This window comes from Pempheris klunzingeri, chromosome 15, assembly GCF_042242105.1.
Source record: "Pempheris klunzingeri isolate RE-2024b chromosome 15, fPemKlu1.hap1, whole genome shotgun sequence".
In the NCBI taxonomy this organism is placed as follows: Eukaryota; Metazoa; Chordata; class Actinopteri; order Acropomatiformes; family Pempheridae; genus Pempheris; species Pempheris klunzingeri.
In genome coordinates this window covers 15,550,256-15,567,132 of record NC_092026.1, presented here as the reverse complement: position 1 = coordinate 15,567,132, position 16,877 = coordinate 15,550,256, and the positions used below count along the sequence as shown (strand labels likewise).

The 16,877-nt window shown below is 44.9% G+C and overlaps 1 protein-coding gene across 1 annotated transcript in view; it reads left to right on the top strand.

The window, feature by feature from the left end:
- Positions 1-16,877, top strand: part of zswim5 (zinc finger, SWIM-type containing 5) — a 55,971-nt gene that overhangs the window by 33,612 nt on the left and 5,482 nt on the right. The window contains exons 2-9 of the mRNA XM_070844706.1: positions 9,450-9,637; positions 10,020-10,188; positions 11,671-11,819; positions 13,188-13,338; positions 14,231-14,407; positions 14,574-14,750; positions 15,371-15,517; positions 15,619-15,756. Of these exons, the coding sequence (XP_070700807.1) occupies positions 9,450-9,637; positions 10,020-10,188; positions 11,671-11,819; positions 13,188-13,338; positions 14,231-14,407; positions 14,574-14,750; positions 15,371-15,517; positions 15,619-15,756 (1,296 nt within the window). The remainder of the gene's footprint in view (positions 1-9,449; positions 9,638-10,019; positions 10,189-11,670; positions 11,820-13,187; positions 13,339-14,230; positions 14,408-14,573; positions 14,751-15,370; positions 15,518-15,618; positions 15,757-16,877) is intronic.

The window sequence follows — 16,877 nt, the reverse complement described above, 5'->3', positions numbered from 1 at the left end:
ACACATGCCTGCACGCACGCACACACCAACTAAAGAGGCATTGTGATGCCAGCCCTTGTTGTTCCTAAGACGGCGGCTGCATGCATGTGGCAGATGGTTGTTCCTTTGCTTTGCATGCCGCCATATTAAACAAAAACCATGGCTAAGGCCACGGCTGGTTTAGGAAAAGGGCAAAGTGCGAGCGAGACAGAGAAGGAAGAGACAAAAGAGCAACAGAGGGGAGAGGCAGAGACAACAGGCTCAGCATACGCAAACGTGTGTGTAAATGCATGTGTGTGTGTGCATAACCACATTAACATTGCATGCATTGACAGATTCATACGGACAGACACACACACATATAACCAGAATACACACCCGGATTCCAGATGAATGGTCTGCTGCAGGGAAGAATCTATACATGTAGCAGATAGTGTGTGTGTGTGTGTTTTCACGTGTGCGGGCGGTTACTCTAACTGAAAAAACGGGGTCACGTGTGTAAATGAGTGTATATATGTGTGCATGTCTTTGGGTAAGTTGACGTGTTGGTAATTGGAGGTTAAATCCAGAGCCGTGACCTTTTCCGGCTTCTGTCATACGCGCTCTTGTTGGTGTGCGCCTTGTTAGTGCGAGTCCGTATCCTCTCGTGATTTTGTCTTCAGCAAGGAAAGACGGTGATGTTCTAACATTCTGGGGTCATCTCCAGCTCGTCCTTAGCAATTTTAGTCCCAGTTGTTCTCCCAGCTGTCACAGTGAAGTAACGGCGAAACGAAAAGAATATAGAATTTAAAAAATGTTATACAGGATACGCCTGCCAGGAGATGATGATCATACAAAGTCTTGCAGTGTTTAGCCAAAAAGGATGCCTTTGCCATGGTAACATCAAACTTATACCTACTGCTACGGCAACCGTAGAGGGGGAAGACACATCCTAGTTTATGAGACGTCCTCATTGGCACATCAGTGTAAAGACACACACTGTTGTCCTTTGCATAGATTTATAATTGATATTTCACCATCAGCATTCACCTGCGTCCTCAGTGTGATGCCAAACATTACAGTTTGCAACTTGTTAACTTTTAGCTCTTACGTGGATTTGAGTGTAGTTGCCTGGTAACAAAAACAGCATAGTATCAACACTGAAACGTGTTTTACACTTCCAACACTGACGTCCATTTAATTCCATAACTTCTCAGAGGGTTCTCACGCACTCACCAAAGAGGCAGCCTGTTTCATGCCTCTCGCTGATTTTGTAGCCTTCAGGCACATTTGCGCCCTCAGTTATGTAGAGCATCATATTTACATATTCAGCTTTGATCGGGGCAATAGGACCCCAGCATTCGTTCCTTTTCCACAGGAATTAACACAAGTGCTCTTGTTTCACATGACGTGACTACCAGTGTTGTACGGTGGGACATTTGCATAAAGTTAAACCTCTCACGTCCCATTGTCGTGTTGGTTGTTTCCACTCTTGCATCCTCATGATTCACCATTGCATTGCTTGCGTCAAGGGTTGAGCATAAGAGAGTCTCACCCACGGTTAAACAAGACAGAAAAGGAAAGTCAAAAGTGGAACTTGAAGTTTTGTAGCAGACAATGAATGTAGGCTTTATCACCTGCAGGGGATTGACATGAGTCTGTCTCCGAGTGTTTGCTGCTTGATAAATTGCTTCTGCTTGCCTCTTTGTAAGTGTGGCCAGACAAGGCCGCAGCACAATGATGCCTCTACACTGCAAACAACGGGCCGGAACAAAAAACACGGCTTGCTTATCTCTAATTTAGCCTTGAATGAACAGGGTTTACACACAGTGGAGAAAGGACAGCCTCTGTGTATGACACACACACACACACACACACACACCAATGCCCCTTAACTCTGCTTCACTTCCACCCAGCTTCAGCTTTGTATTCCATATAATGTATTTTGTTTGTGTGCAAGCGTTTCTGCTCTCAGGGCTCTATGGTTTTTGGTCCCGTACCCTCCCGCAAAGCTGAAAAGCAGCATTTATGGCTTTTCTCCTCACCAAATAACCTTCATTCTAGCGTCTCACATGAGCACAATGGCCTGAATCGACCAAGTGACTCTCCATTAACGGGAGAATGTATGCAGGTTTTTGAATTGGACCACTTTGAGGTTCTATAGCTTGCTTTCAGATTAGACGAAGGAAGTTCTTGATTGAATTTCAGACACCATCAAGCAAAGGATGCCATCCCTTCCTCCCTCCCTCCCTCCCTCCTTCCCTCCCTCCATTCTCGACACTGTTCAGAGTCTACAGCTTTTATCTCAAGTAAGATACCTGTGTGTGTGTGTGTGTGTGTGAGAGAGAGAGACAGAGAGAGAGGGAGTGTGGACAACCCCATATATGTTCTTCCTTGTTCTGATGATTTTCATTGGTCTTTATCCATCTCTTTATCTTGCCTTTTGCTGAACATGGCCTTCCTTCCAGAGTCTGGTTTACGTCAAGTATTACCTTCCCATCCCATTGTCAGGCTTTTGCTGATTTCCCTCCGTGTTCGCTCTGGCAGATCTGCAGTTTTCTCCTTTCTCGTTGTTTTTACAGTGTCACATTAGCTGAAAGGGACTTGATTAAACCTTACCCTCCCATCTTTTTCGCTTTCTTCCCCTTCCTCCCCCCCTCTTCCCCCTCTCTTCCCCACGTCTTCCCATTCCTTCCTCCCCCATTGCAACAGAATGGAGCAAATCAGGGAATCAATTCAATGTAATCATGACAAATGAGTCCCGGCGGTTAGCAAGGACTTTTTGTGCGTGTGTGTTTGGGACAGGGCTGCTGGGAAATCACAAATGAATCAATCAGCTGTTATCGCATCAGCAAACACCGCATGAGGGAGGGATGGAAGGACGGATGGATGGATGATGGATGGATAGGCAGAGGGGAGGAGAAGATTCAGTGTACTCAATGTGTGCGTGTGCATATGCACGTCTGTTGTGCAGAGATAGATGGCTGATTGAATACAGGGCCATGTGGGTGTCTGTGTGTGTGAATGAGAGCAAGCAGGGGGTTGCTGTGTAAACCTTGAAGCTGTCAGAACAGATGGGAGATGGGAAGGGCTGCAGGCTGCGAGGGATGTGTTGGCTGTTGGAGAAGGATGAATCCTACACACAAAGGGGTGGCAGTGTTTTTTTTTTTTTGTTTTTTTTATACTGGATGTATTTCTGCTGAAGATGCAGTTTCTTGTTCAAAGTAAATAGTAATTTGTCGACCACGTAGACGGAGTGAGAGGAGCGCTTGGAGACAGTCAGCTTGTGGGTGGCTGAGGAGTAAGAGCGCCCGTATTTGACAAGGAAAGTGTCCATTTAGTTGTGTTGATTTGCCTAAATAATCGCCATATGACAAAAGCATCAGTCTTTTTCCCCCTGAAGATAAATATTTTATTTTGTAAGAATATCAATTGGTCTTTGTGTTACGTGAGGTGGCCCCTACTCTGCTATGACAACCTGTAGGAAATCCTGCTTGAAACTGATTTAAATAAGGGAATTGTGACCAGAAATATAAACTTTCCTTGAATAAATTACCGAGACTTGCCCCTCTTCATGACTTAGACTAACAATATCACATATCACATGAAGCCAGTCTGCCATTGTAGGTCCAAGGTTGTGTTGACACTCTCAACACCCACTGCTGAGTGTTATTAGCTGGAGTAGCAAAGGAACCTTGATGGCGATGGAGACGAAGTTGAAGTTCAATAAAAAAAACTTGAGAAATTGAGTGAAGGCACATAATGCATGCAGATGCCAATGCAGGGCATGAGGGATCACTGAGTTCGCTGAGTGTGTACATGATGTGTCACACGCTGTGGTCTTCTCTGTTAGTCTCTAGAAAGTTGAACACCTATGGGTGAGCAACTTGTCCTTTACCATCATCATCAAAATACCCGATAATGGGGCAGCTTTTGGAAGATGTTCTTCTGGGGTCGTGTAGAGGACCAACACCCTACTTAGACTCTTTATGTTGGTTTATCCTTTAAATTGCCACCCATTTATATTGCTTTACATGACGGAGGATGCGGTGATCCTGCGTGGGTGGCAAAATGGAGTGGCTTTTGGCAAAGTGCGTCTAGTGTAGGCACTGCTCTGGGGGGAAGGTAGATGAATAGAATCAAAAATTGTCTCTTCCCCAACTTTAAAATCCACTGTAAGCGGCAGGGTTTGTCTGTCTGTCTGCGAGGCCTGTGGTGAGGCTTTGGTTGAAAAAGGCAAGGGCTTATGGGTGTGTGTGTGTGTGTGTGTGTGTGTGTGTGTGTATGCACATGCTGGCTCACTGCCCGGCTCCATCTCCCCAGCTGATTAGGGGTTAATGGCCTATGAGCGTGGGGAGCTCGCTGCCTTCTGATAGGCTGACTGGCTTCTGTGTGGGCAGGGTTGCCACCGAGTGACAGATGGTGTACAACAGGGAGGGAGGGAGGCAAGGCAGAGTGTGTATTTGTGTGTGTGTGTGTGTGTATGTATATATATATATATATATAAACATCGATGCGGGGGGGGGGGGGGTCTGTAATTACAATAGAAAGATGCACAATGGTGGTCTCTCTTTTCTCCCCTTTTTATTGTTTCTTAACACTTTTTGTGGTTTTCTCACACATCGTTGCTACTGTGCATCAGTGATAGCAGGATTTAACCTGCTTACACGTGCATCCAAAAATACAAATTATACACAGAAGTCCTATCCACATGCATTATTATATGTTTTGATGGGAAATGAAAATAATCCAGATTAAAAACAAATCCACATGCAAAGTCTGAATTCTCTTATTCAACAAGAGAGGTGGAGAAACCGCTGTGGTTCATGTTGTGTACTCTTTCCGAAGGAGGATTATAGCTGGGGTTTGAATGCACACAGCTCTATATGGAGCTCTAAGTGACGTGCAGCATCCACAACGAAAGTGTTACTGCAAATGACACACACTTTCACACTTTCCTCTGCATAAATTATGCCGCTGGCAGACAGTGCATGTGTGTGTAGGTTTTCGAGACAAGCATGCATACCTGTGTCAGAACAGACAAAAAAGACATGACACACACATACCATGCACACATACACACACACACAGGGCCATGTGATTTCCCCCCAAGGATTAAGCCAGATCATTGTACTTGGCAACACTCCCAGTTTACACACATCACACTTCTAATTCACCTTTGTTAGAAATTCATCGGTTTTACAGATCCAGTCCAACAGCCCGGTATAGAACAGCACAAAGAGTGGGTTTGTGTGTGTGACAAAAAGAGCGAGATTAGGGATATCTGCTGTGAATATCATGGACTCGTTTGTGTTGTTTCGTCGCTGTGACATTAAGAACAAAAGCAGCAAGCTCTGAAAAGGTCGTTTTGTTCAGTGTGTTTACGTGTGTGGATGTGTGTGCTTGCAGACTGTGTGATGCAGCGTCTTTTTATCAAGTGTCATTGCATGCCCATCTGCTGAAGACACACTGTCTCTCTCAGCCTTTGCACACACAAACAGAAGCACTCTGTGTGTGAGCAGCAGAAAAAAGAAGGTGTACAGTCTTACAACTAGCTGTAGAGTATTGAATCACCAAGCTTTGTGACTAGATAGAAGTTTGCTCCACAGTTGTGGAGAGTGGAGCACCTCAAGGTTCTGCTCTTGGTCCTCTTCTACTTCTATTGAATGTTGAAAAAGTGCGTTTCCCTAAATGCCAAGCTAATTCTTTAATGATGAGCCAATCACAAGAGACTCGAAAGTTGTTGTTATAGCTGTCATCCTGCAATGCCTGTTTTTTTCTTGATCAAGATATATATGACTAAAATTGCTAATGTACAAACTATTAAACCCAGCTATTTTATAACTTTCGTGTTTGAAACTGGAAAAAGATAGAGGTGGATGCGGTGCCAGGACTGTTAACTGTGAGCGGTGTCACCATCAGACTCATCCATGTGGCCTGAGCTGAGCAGGCTTTAGTATAACAAACATGGACGGACAGAGAGAAGGGGGGCTAAGTCCGAGGCCAAGACAGACAGAGAGAGCAGCACCCCCAGCTGTGAAAAAGTCTTTATACGTATTATAATCTACCATTAAACCCTCTACATTTATAAAATGCTAAACTGGATTTGCAGAGTTGACTGATGACTGACAATACATTATTTAGACAGCTCAGAGGGAAGACGGCTCTCAAATGCTCCCCTGATGCTTTTAAGAAATCCGCTCCCCTGATTTTTTTTTTTGCCTGATCTTTTGCTAACCGCTGTGATGATTTCAGCATTGGAAGATCAATTTTGGACTCCTTTACACTAAGCTGCAGTTAGTGCAAATTGGCTCTACAGGTATATCCATTATAGAGACGGGGGAAGGAACGGAAAGCCTTTTTTTTTTCCTGACATTTATGATATTACCATGCACTACAAGATACAAAGATTTGTTTGACAGGCGGACTCAGTGGGAGGGAATGATTTCAACAATTCGGAGGACTCTTCATGTCTATCACTGGCAGATCCCTTCACAGTCTGTTCTCTCTCATCCTTCCTGTCATAGTCAGATGGCCTGTTTGGCTCAGTGGACAGTTTGTGTTGGTCAATCATGTCCTTTTGGAAAGCCATTGGTCGGTTAGTTGTCAGTACTGTCTCTGAGGTGGTCAGTCAGTATGTTTATGTGGAGGTATGTCAGCAAGTCTTTGGGTTCAGTGTGTTAGGGAGTTGGTGTGTTTGTGGGCATGAAGCACGCTAGGGCAAATATTTCAGTCAGTAGATCACTTGGTGGTATACATTTGGCTTTGATAGTTACTGGGTCAGCTGGTGCGTGGGCATGTCAGTCTGCTGATGGGTAGTTCAGATGGTTTGGCCACATGCAGACTGAATTAGCACTGCATTACAAAAACCACAGGGGCCTGCTGTGGCACAGATGTGTTTCTACAAGTGCCAGTAAGTAAATATGATTATGAAGAAAGTATGATTCTCTAAGTCCATGACACCGGAACATTGGCAAGATTGTGCTAGAAAGTTATCAGACACAAGACATTTTCATTAAAGGTAAGGCTTTTTTTATCATCAAAATTAAGTGGGTTCACAATTAGTTACATTCATGTTACCTTTGGTAAAAAAATAATCCCACTGTGCTCCACACAATGAGGTGTGTAAAAACTTAAGATTTTGGGAAAACACAGCACTGGAATTAAATCAGCATTGGCAGACATCCTTAGTTTAGTCTGATTCATTGAAGAAGTGGCGTCGATGCAGTCAACAATGTTTTGAACAGACTGGAATTCCTGGATTTTAGTTTCTCCTCTTACCTGTGCCTGTAGCAGCACACCCACACCGACATAGGGCCCTGCATTTTTTAAGGTAGTACTATTTTTGTCTCAACTCAGTCTTAGTTGTTGTGCCTGTAGGTCTGTGTTTTAGTAGCTGTATGTTGGCAGTTCGGGAGGTTTGGTCAGTAATCGGTTCAGGCGACAACGTATGCATCAGTCCTTTTCAGCCTTATTCTCCCGTAGCTCTTTATCTTTCTCTGTCATAGTAAAAGCAGTTTGCAGTTGATCAGGTCTCTCTTTCTCTCTCTCTCCTCTCTCTCTCTCTCTCTCTCTCTCTCTCTCGTTCTGTCTCTCTCTTTCTGTCTCTGTACGTGTTCACAACATTTGGTTTGAAAAAGCCAATTGTGGGATTTTGCCAGGGAGTTGGCTTAACAGCGCTTATTAGGCTGCTCTACCATGCTGGCCCATACCCCAGAATTTAAGAGAGTGTGTGTGTGTGTGTGTGTGTGTGTGTGTGTGTGTGTGTGTATATATGCATTGGTGTGTGTTCGTTCATCGGAGCTTTAGAGCCCATGCCCAAAATAGCCATATCATTGCTTTCCAGTTAGCTTGCTCGTCCTCCCTTCATGTCTCTCTCTCCTGTCTTTCTAGCTGTGAAAGCTGCAGTGGGGTTGCTATGGTTTGGTGAGATACAGTAATCCAATGTGTACACACACACACACACACACACACACACACACACACACCTCACCTCATAAATAATTGACCTGTCACAGTGAGACGACAGGACAGACCAGATACACTCTGCCCTCCCCTATTCTCTGTTCTCCTCTCACATTTCTCCTCCTATCTCTTCCCTTTTATCCTCTCTTTCCCCACTTGCCATTATTTTACGCAGCCTATTTTTTGATCCACATTTACCTTTATTTTCTATTCACGTCTTCTTTTTTCTTCACATTATCTCTCGGTGCCTGGGCTATACAGGATGCTTGCAGTTAATGGCATTTGAGTTGAAATACTTACGTTTGCTGTATTTTATGTTTTAGTTTAATAAAAGTTTAGGTGAACTGAATTTATGGACACACACAAGTATTCAGAATAGTCTGTTCTTCGCATGTATACTTATTTACTTTTTGAAGTAAAATTTAGTTTTTTTTATTAACATAGTAATATGATATTAGAATCACTCCACGAGATAACTCCCAAATCACTGGCACTAGGTTTAACAGAGGGCCAAGCTATCAAATTTGTCAAATTGCAACGAATTTAACTCGGATAGGATTATTGCAAAATTATTTTTCATGAGATTGATGAGGACATCCAACATTTGAAGTCAGCCACACAGTTCTTTAAGGACATTAGACTGCTGCTGGTCTCCAATATCACAGACACATCAAGTGTGTCAGAGCAGTGGAGCCTTAGGATAGAGCCCCATGGTTCTCCACACCACAAGCCCATGTATTGTATTTTCACAAAATCTTCAGGGTTGATCGATTTGTCCAAGAGTTCGCCTACAATTGTCATGATAGTGAGGAAATTTTTTCAGTGTGTCACCCTCATTCGATGTTTTATCATGTTTCTGAACCGGTTAGCTTATTGTGTGAGGGCCCTGAGATTAGCTTTGCAAAGCAGAGTTAAAGTTCATCTCTACAGGCACCTACGCTTACTACCCTGGGGGCTGAGTGTGTGTGTGTGTGTGTGTGTGTGTGTGTGTGTGTGTGTGTGTGTGTGTGTGTGCAGGAAATCACATCCTAGCAACCCCCTTTGTCACTGCACACACACAGATGTATAGAGAAATGGGAGAGAGAGAGGTAGACAGAGTATCAGATGGCACAGTGCCCTGTTGGAGACATCTCATTATAAGATGTGTGTGTTTTGTACTGAGGGTTCACTCAGTAAGTTTGTAGAGGCTCAGATTACCACAGATGTTCCCTCTCTACCTCGTATCTGCTCCTTTTCTTCTTGGCAATCGAAACTCAAGATCCAGGTCGAAGCTAAGACAAAGGGAAGAGGAAACATAGTGATTTAGTGTGATCCTGTTACGTTTGTCACCATTATTGCCCATACATATACATGTGTAGATCATACTAACTGACCTCTATGTTAACTTCTGCTAATGCGGGTTTTTAAGACAATGGTTGCATGTGACAGTTGGCAACATGGCAGCATTAAAATGTCAGCATAGTTACCGTGGTTTTTTGTGAATGATGAAGCTCACTCCTCCTCCCTTCTTCCTTGTGTCTTTGCAGGGTTTCACCTAAGCGGCACAGTAACTGAACCCGCCACATCATCAGAGCCAGAGGTCACCCACAAGGTGGCCATCAGCTTCGACCGATGCAAGATCACGTCTGTCACCTGTGGATGCGGTAACAGAGATATTTTCTACTGCGCCCACGTGGTGGCGCTCTCTCTTTACCGGATTCGCAAGCCTGAACAGGTATTGACCATAAAACACAAGAGATTTCTATGAAAATTCTCACAGATTTGATACACAAACTGTACCTTACTGTGTCTGGTGACATCAGATTAATATCCATAAACCTTAGAAAGCAAGACAAAAAGCTGCACGTGTTGTTATTGTTGTGTATACATCCATGGCTACGAAGCAAACCATAGTAATACGTCATGGCGTGTGACTTTTCATGGTGGAGAAAAGTGCCATAAGAGTAAAAGAAGAAGAATTTCAAAGTTTAACACGGAATAAAACAGTAACACAATGTGGAGCATAAAGAAAAAAAGTCACAGACCAACTTACAGTCATAAAAAGTTTGTAGTACATCATGCACCAACATTTCTGTGTGTGTGTGTGTGTGATACAGGTGAAACTGCGGTTGCCCATCTCAGAGACGCTGTTCCAGATGAACAGAGATCAGCTGCAGAAGCTGGTCCAGTATCTGATCACAGCCCACCACACCGAGGTGTTGCCCACCGCGCAGAAACTTGCTGACGAGATCCTCTCCTCCAACTCCGAGATCAACCAGGTCCACGGTGAGACGGCGGCCTTTTCGTGGCAAACTTTTACTTCGTGTTTGATCAATTCATGTGATTGTTAGAGCAACTTTCACATCGCGTTCGACCTCCACAATCTAAAAACCGTTCTCAGAACCATTGTCATGAATGCGTGGCAGTCAGTAGGAAAGCTATCGTTGATAAGTCAGCTCTGTGGAGGTGTTGTCCAGCCCTTTGCAGTGATATCTTCACAGCAACAGGCCAGACTTGAAAGCTTCCCGACATAAAACATGCTGCATGCTAACCTACAGGCTGTCATACGTCAGAGCCCTGATTACTCCGGCGAAGCACCAAGGCAGGCTTCAAATGCCTTGTTTGATTTCTTGGCCCCCACTCTCCAGTGACTGCGTCCTTCCAGTGGCAGGAGTGTGTCGAAGAAAGCCAAAGAAAGAGAGCCGAATGGCGAAACGGATGCAGGAGACGGTAGAGAGCGATGAGTCGGGGAAAAAAAAAGGGACGCTGAGAGGAAGAGACAGGAGAAATAGCACCCGGGGAAATGGGGGAGAGGAGATAGAAAGGAGAAGATAGATGAAAGGGCCGGAGAACGTACCGAGATGAAACAGAAGAGAACCGCAACACGCCTGCATCAGGGAAACAACAAACTAGACGCATCCATTCACCAGACAAAACTCTTTATCTATTTCTCTATTTCATCCTCCTCGCTAAATGTTGACATTCTCCAGCTCTCCTGTCCAGGAAGCCCCGCGCTGTGTTTCCTGTCTGTGTTTGACAAGGGGGATCATGGGGGTTGAAGTTCAGTCGATCCAGGAGCGAGGCTTCCTTTGATGGGGGGAATGTTGCTGTTTGCTGTTGCGTACTCTCAGCCAGTTGGAAACACATCTCTGGGCTTTCCTCAGCTCGCTTCCTGCTAGATCAAAGCAGCTTCCCCCCTTCTGAGCATATCTACATTTCCCTGTGGTATTCCTGAGCTGAAGAAAAATAAAGCTGGCCTTATATTCCCTCAGTGCACCATTAGCCTAAATCGAGGATTTCTTCTCAAGCGTCACGTAGGTGCACTATAAGTAAAGTATAAAACAAATAGATATGAAAGCAGCGAGTATCTGCTTAACAATTCAGCTTCAGATTCACATTTGGATTCATTGAGGATCGGATTGCTCACTAACTGTCCTCCCGATCTGAGGAAACCTGGCACGAGACGGTAGGATCAAGCTAAGGAAACAGCGTTTTTGCAAGTGAAGCTTTCTAAAAGTAAACTCCATTTCCCATGATCATCGTCTGTTTATTTGTCTTTGTTCAAGTGCGAATTGGGAACAGGAAGGAATGCAGTGACTGAGTGAACACACAGACTTCACTCTGTTTACAGCAGCTTTGATGTGGAGAGAACGTTAGATTGAAAATGTGTTCGTTTGGGTCGGTTTTACACGTGTGTTTTCTGCCATTGTAGCTCTGTGTGTGGCTGGCATTTAATGTGTGTGTGTGTGTGTGTGTGTCTATTCCCAGGTGCTCCGGATCCGACAGCAGGCGCCAGCATTGACGATGATAACTGCTGGCATCTGGACGAGGATCAAGTCAGAGAGCAGGTCAAACAGTTTCTGTCACAGGGAGGATACTATGGCTCTGGGAAGCAGCTCAACTCCATGTTCGCTAAGGTATCCATCACCCCTTCCTGTTTCTGCTATTGCCAGGATTTATTTAGCAATTAATATTATCACAATCATCATCAAATGCACGATAAGTAAGGGATGAGTGACCCTTTGTTGCTGCATAAGTGTTTTGCTCAGCAGCACCTGCACTTGCAGAAACTACACTTAAATATGAGGAATTGTTTCCAGGATAATCATGAACCTGCATCAGTGAAAACAAAGAAAAACAAAGAACGATTGTTTTAAGGAGTTTCTTTGTCACATTTCTTGTTACAAATTGTAACAAGTAATGTGTTGTGCTCTACTCTAGTGCAAATTACAGCCACATTGGAACAGAGATGTATTTTAAAGGGGTACTTCTGTGATTTATTATTGCACTCCCATAAAGTCACAGGAGTCTGGTCAGAATGGTCAGAATTGATACAGAAGACAGTGAGATATCCTGCCTCCTCCCAGAATGCAACTCCTCAGCAGCCTCTTCAAGTTCAAAACAAGTCAAAACAGCTAAATGAAAATATATAAAAAAGCCCAATCTGAGACGGAGCATGATGGTACAATCAGTAAACTTCTGGTAAACCCGTCTTCATGTCTAAAACTAGTGAAATGCCTTTGAAATGATGAAAACTGTGTGCCAATGTATCTTTCAGCCAGAATTTCCTCCTACCGACTCCCACATTAGTCATACTGAATTGACACACTCTGGCCTTTTCACCAATTCTGCAGTCAACCTCTTGTCTCCCACTGAGAAAATGGCACAAAGAAACAAGGCTGAGACCATCTTAATTCTTTCTATAAGAGTTTTTTTTCAAAGTCAAGCCATTAACAGATCGTGAATATGGTCAGGCGCACCTTTGCAAATCCTCAAAGTCAACGCATAGAATTTATAAATGCACTTTTCTCTGTGCCCTTTGTCGGAGTGAAATGAGCCCACTTCACACAGACCTATATTCTGATAAGTCAGAGCTCTTGATTTCAGCAGCAAACTACTTCTTTTATTTAGTTTTAAATGGCACACAAGAAGTTTTATAACATGGTAAAATGTAAACTTTTCATCCTTAAGTATACAAGATGATGCGCGTTGCCAGGAACAGAGCTCTGTCTTTCCATTCATTTTGATTTCAAATAAGTTTTTCACATGCTTCAGTCATCTTGAAACCTAAAGAAATAGTTTGACACAACTTTTTCAATGGAGGCGGACGGCTTAGCATAAAGACTGGAAACAGCAGTGTGTTTAATAGAGGCTAATAGCCATTTAGAGGTTGTTTTTCTCCTGAAATGCATTCTGGTAGATGCTCATCATCTCCAGATGGAAGATGGTTGAGGTGTTCTGGATTTCATAAAGTTACTAAGCCTGTACTTGCTGGGTCTTTCCAGGTGAGGGAGATGCTACGAATGCGAGACTCCAACGGCGCCCGAATGCTGACGCTCATAACGGAGCAGTTTATGGCAGATCCCCGGCTGTCGCTATGGAGACAGCAGGGCACGGGCATGACGGACAAGTGTCGGCAGCTCTGGGATGAGCTAGGTAAGGAACAGAAACGCGCTATTAAAATGATCACAATTGTTCAAATGGGCCAATCGGCTCGCTAGTTGGTCCATCTGTCACTCTAGGTCAGACAGCCAAGTCAACAGAGGTGTCCAGTGACTCAGACAAATCGGCTCTCACCTTGTCGGTTAAACGATCATCCAGTCACTTAGTTATTAGGTCATCCAGTCAGGAGCTTCTCCTCCCGCTCTCCTCTCCCCTCCTCCCGCTCCTCACACAGACTGAATGATAAAGGCTGCCGATCAATACGGCTGCTCAGCTTCTCTGCAATCAATCTCGGCATTTAGGAGGTCAATGAGAACACTTCCTGGGTGAGCGAGGGAGATCATGACATAGACAGAAATAACAGCCAGACAGACGGGGGTTTGCTGCCTTATCAGTTTTCTCTGAGATGCAGACATGAGTCACGACTGTGGACGTGCCGATGATTTTGTGAAACATTTCGAGGTATTGCCTGGATGCAAACGCGTGGCCATGATAGTTTCCAGGGCAGTTTTAGAACCACAAAGCTGCACATTCTTCAGCTTTTCAGGCATAAAAAACGTGACTAAATGTATGTGTTTAACAGAGTTTGCCTTGTTTTAATGCCATGTTATTTTTGTGGTGGGGTGTTGGATTCAGCCTTCATGGGCTTTCTTGAGTAAAAGATAAACATATCGATATCTATGAAATATGAGAAAAGAAAGCACTGAAGAGTCTTTGTGGCATTCAGAGAATGTAACCAGCTCTCACTATGGCACAGCACAGCACAGCACAGCACAGCACAGTCCAGGCTCAGGCCAAATCACTTAGTTAGCCAGACTCTCAAACAGCACTCCAGAGCCCCCGCTTCATTTCTACCCCTGATCCCTGATCGCCGTCCTTTCCCCAGGTGCATTGTGGGTGTGCGTGGTGCTAAACCCCCACTGTAAGAGCGAGGAGAAGACCAGCTGGCTGAAGCAGCTGAAGAAATGGGGCGACATGGACGTCTGCCCGCTGGAGGACGGCAACTATGGCAGCGAGCTACCAAACATCACCAACGCTCTGCCGCAGAGTAACCTGGCACAGGGTCAGCGCGCACACACACACACACACACACACACATTTACATACAGAGTAACCAAAATATGAACACACACCTGGATGGAACTTGACGTGACTCCAGGACATATAAGGTGGGACCTCATGCCACCGTCACTGACCCTGTGTGTGTGTGTGTGTGTCGTCTTTCTCAGACTCTCTGTCCAGGCCGAGGAGGACGGTGTTCAGCCGGGCCGTTGAGGCCTGCGACCTCCACTGGCAGGACAGCCACCTCCAGAGGATCATCAGCAGCGACCACTACATGTCTCCATCCTACCAGAGAGAGGGGGAGAGCCTGCTGTTCAACCCACAGGGCCTGCCTCTCTGGCTAGGTGAGCGCACACACACACACACACACACGCACACACGGGGACGCGTGCACGCCCTAGATCTGTAAAGCCATGTTGCGAAATTGAAACTCATAATTCATTACTCATTTCCAGGAAACGTGTGATTACCTATTGTAAGTGCACACGTCTGTTATGATTTATTTTGGCAAATAAGTTTATTTAAGCTACAAATGAGCAACACACACTTTCTGCATTTCAACAGTGTAGAAAAACGTAATTTTCAGGAGGAATGAACAGAGCGCGTTTCTGTGACACTGCCATATACACACAATCTGTAATTCCACTGAAAGCGGACCTAACACACACACACACACACACATACGCACGCAGTAATTCTGCTGATATTGAGGCCAGTATCTGCAGTAAGCAGCTTCCAGCTAAGATCTGTCAGATTCTGCAACTTAAGCCAGCTATCAGACGCACACTGGCGTTCTGCTGAGACTGCACTGTGTGTGTGTGTGTGTGTGTGGCATTTCTAACCACATCCTATGTCCCACAGTGTGTGTGTGTTTGGAAGGAAAATGCGTGTCTATGTGCCTCTGTGTCTGTCTGTGTGCTCAAAGCTGTCCTAACCCCACTGTCTCTCTGTGTCGACCACCCAGACCACGTCCCGACAGCATGCGCTCGCGTCGATGCCCTGCGTTCCCACGGCTACTCCAGGGAAGCCCTGCGATTGGCCGTCGCCATCATCAACACGCTCCGCCTGCAACAGCAGAGGCAAATGGACATCTACAAGCATCAAAAGAAAGGTAAAATACACGCAGTGCTGTTTGTTTTTCTGGAGCCAGTGTAGTATCTGGACGGATCACTTTAACAGTCGTCCTTCTTTGCCGCTCTCTTCCCCTGTCAGAGCTTCTCCAGAGAGGCGTGACCTCCACCACCAACCTGGAAGGCTGGGTGGGTCATCCCTTAGACCCGATCGGCTGTCTGTTCACCACGCTCACCGAAACCTGCCGCATGGATGACGACAACACCATGGACACCGGAGGTACGAACAACTAAGACACGGTTCTGTTTTCTCTTTCTTTACCGAGTTCTCTGTATGAAAACTGGAACCAGGAATCGTTTGGACTTTAGAGATATTCACTTCATTCACCAGCAAAAAGGCCGACACCTTTGATTCGTTGGCCTCAACAACTTCAATGCAGTTTCCATGACCACATGACCACTCATTTAGCACCTAAGTGTCTTTTGCTCGCAGAGCGAATCCTGTAAAATCATTCCTGGTGCAGCAGCAAACTTCTGGTTTTAAGCGAAGATCATGAGTTGAGGGATCAGGCCTGGAAAAGCATTCAGCGTCTTGAATCACCCGCAGGTTCGTTTTGTTCTGGACGAGAACTGAGTCACTAAGAGCGCAGCGTTCAGTTCTTTCTTTTACATTCAAATGATGCCATGGTGACATGGTGAGCACAGCTGAGAATAAACTTCACTTCCCACGTCGCCTACATTATGAGCAGCTTTTAGTGAAGAGTGGTGGTCAGAGCTGCTGCAGCTTTGCAGCACTCGTCCAATACAGACAGGGGAAGCGAGATAGAGGAAGCAAGACTGAAAGGGCTCGTGTTCACAGAAACATTTGCAAATTAGCACTAAATCCATCAGTTTTGCAGGTATTTGGTCATAAACTAATAGTGCTAAACATTTGATGGTTATAGCTTTTCAAATATCAGAATTATCTGTTTTTTTCTGTTGGTCAGCCAAATCAAGGCATTTGAATACATCACCTTGGACTGAGAAATTGTGATGGGCGTTTTTCACTTTTCCGACAATCTTTATAGGCAGTAGTCGATAATGAGAAAAACGGTAGTTGCAGCCACAGTAATGCATAATTATGTTAAGATGCAAATCTCCCTCTGCATGTCCGCTGTTTAACCTGCTGCACTGCCACTTACATGGCCATTCAACCTAAACCTACAAAGTGAGCCTTCGCATGTACCTCATCAAAATACATGCTCATCCACAAACCGCTGCTCAGTCTTCTCCCACAATGCATTAGTCAAAGAGCCAAACACGAGGTGTAATTTCAGGCCCACTTCACCAGCTGATGCAGAGGTGATTGGGCACACCAGCAGTGACTCATCAGACAGCAGACTTCATGTTCTCATATCAGGA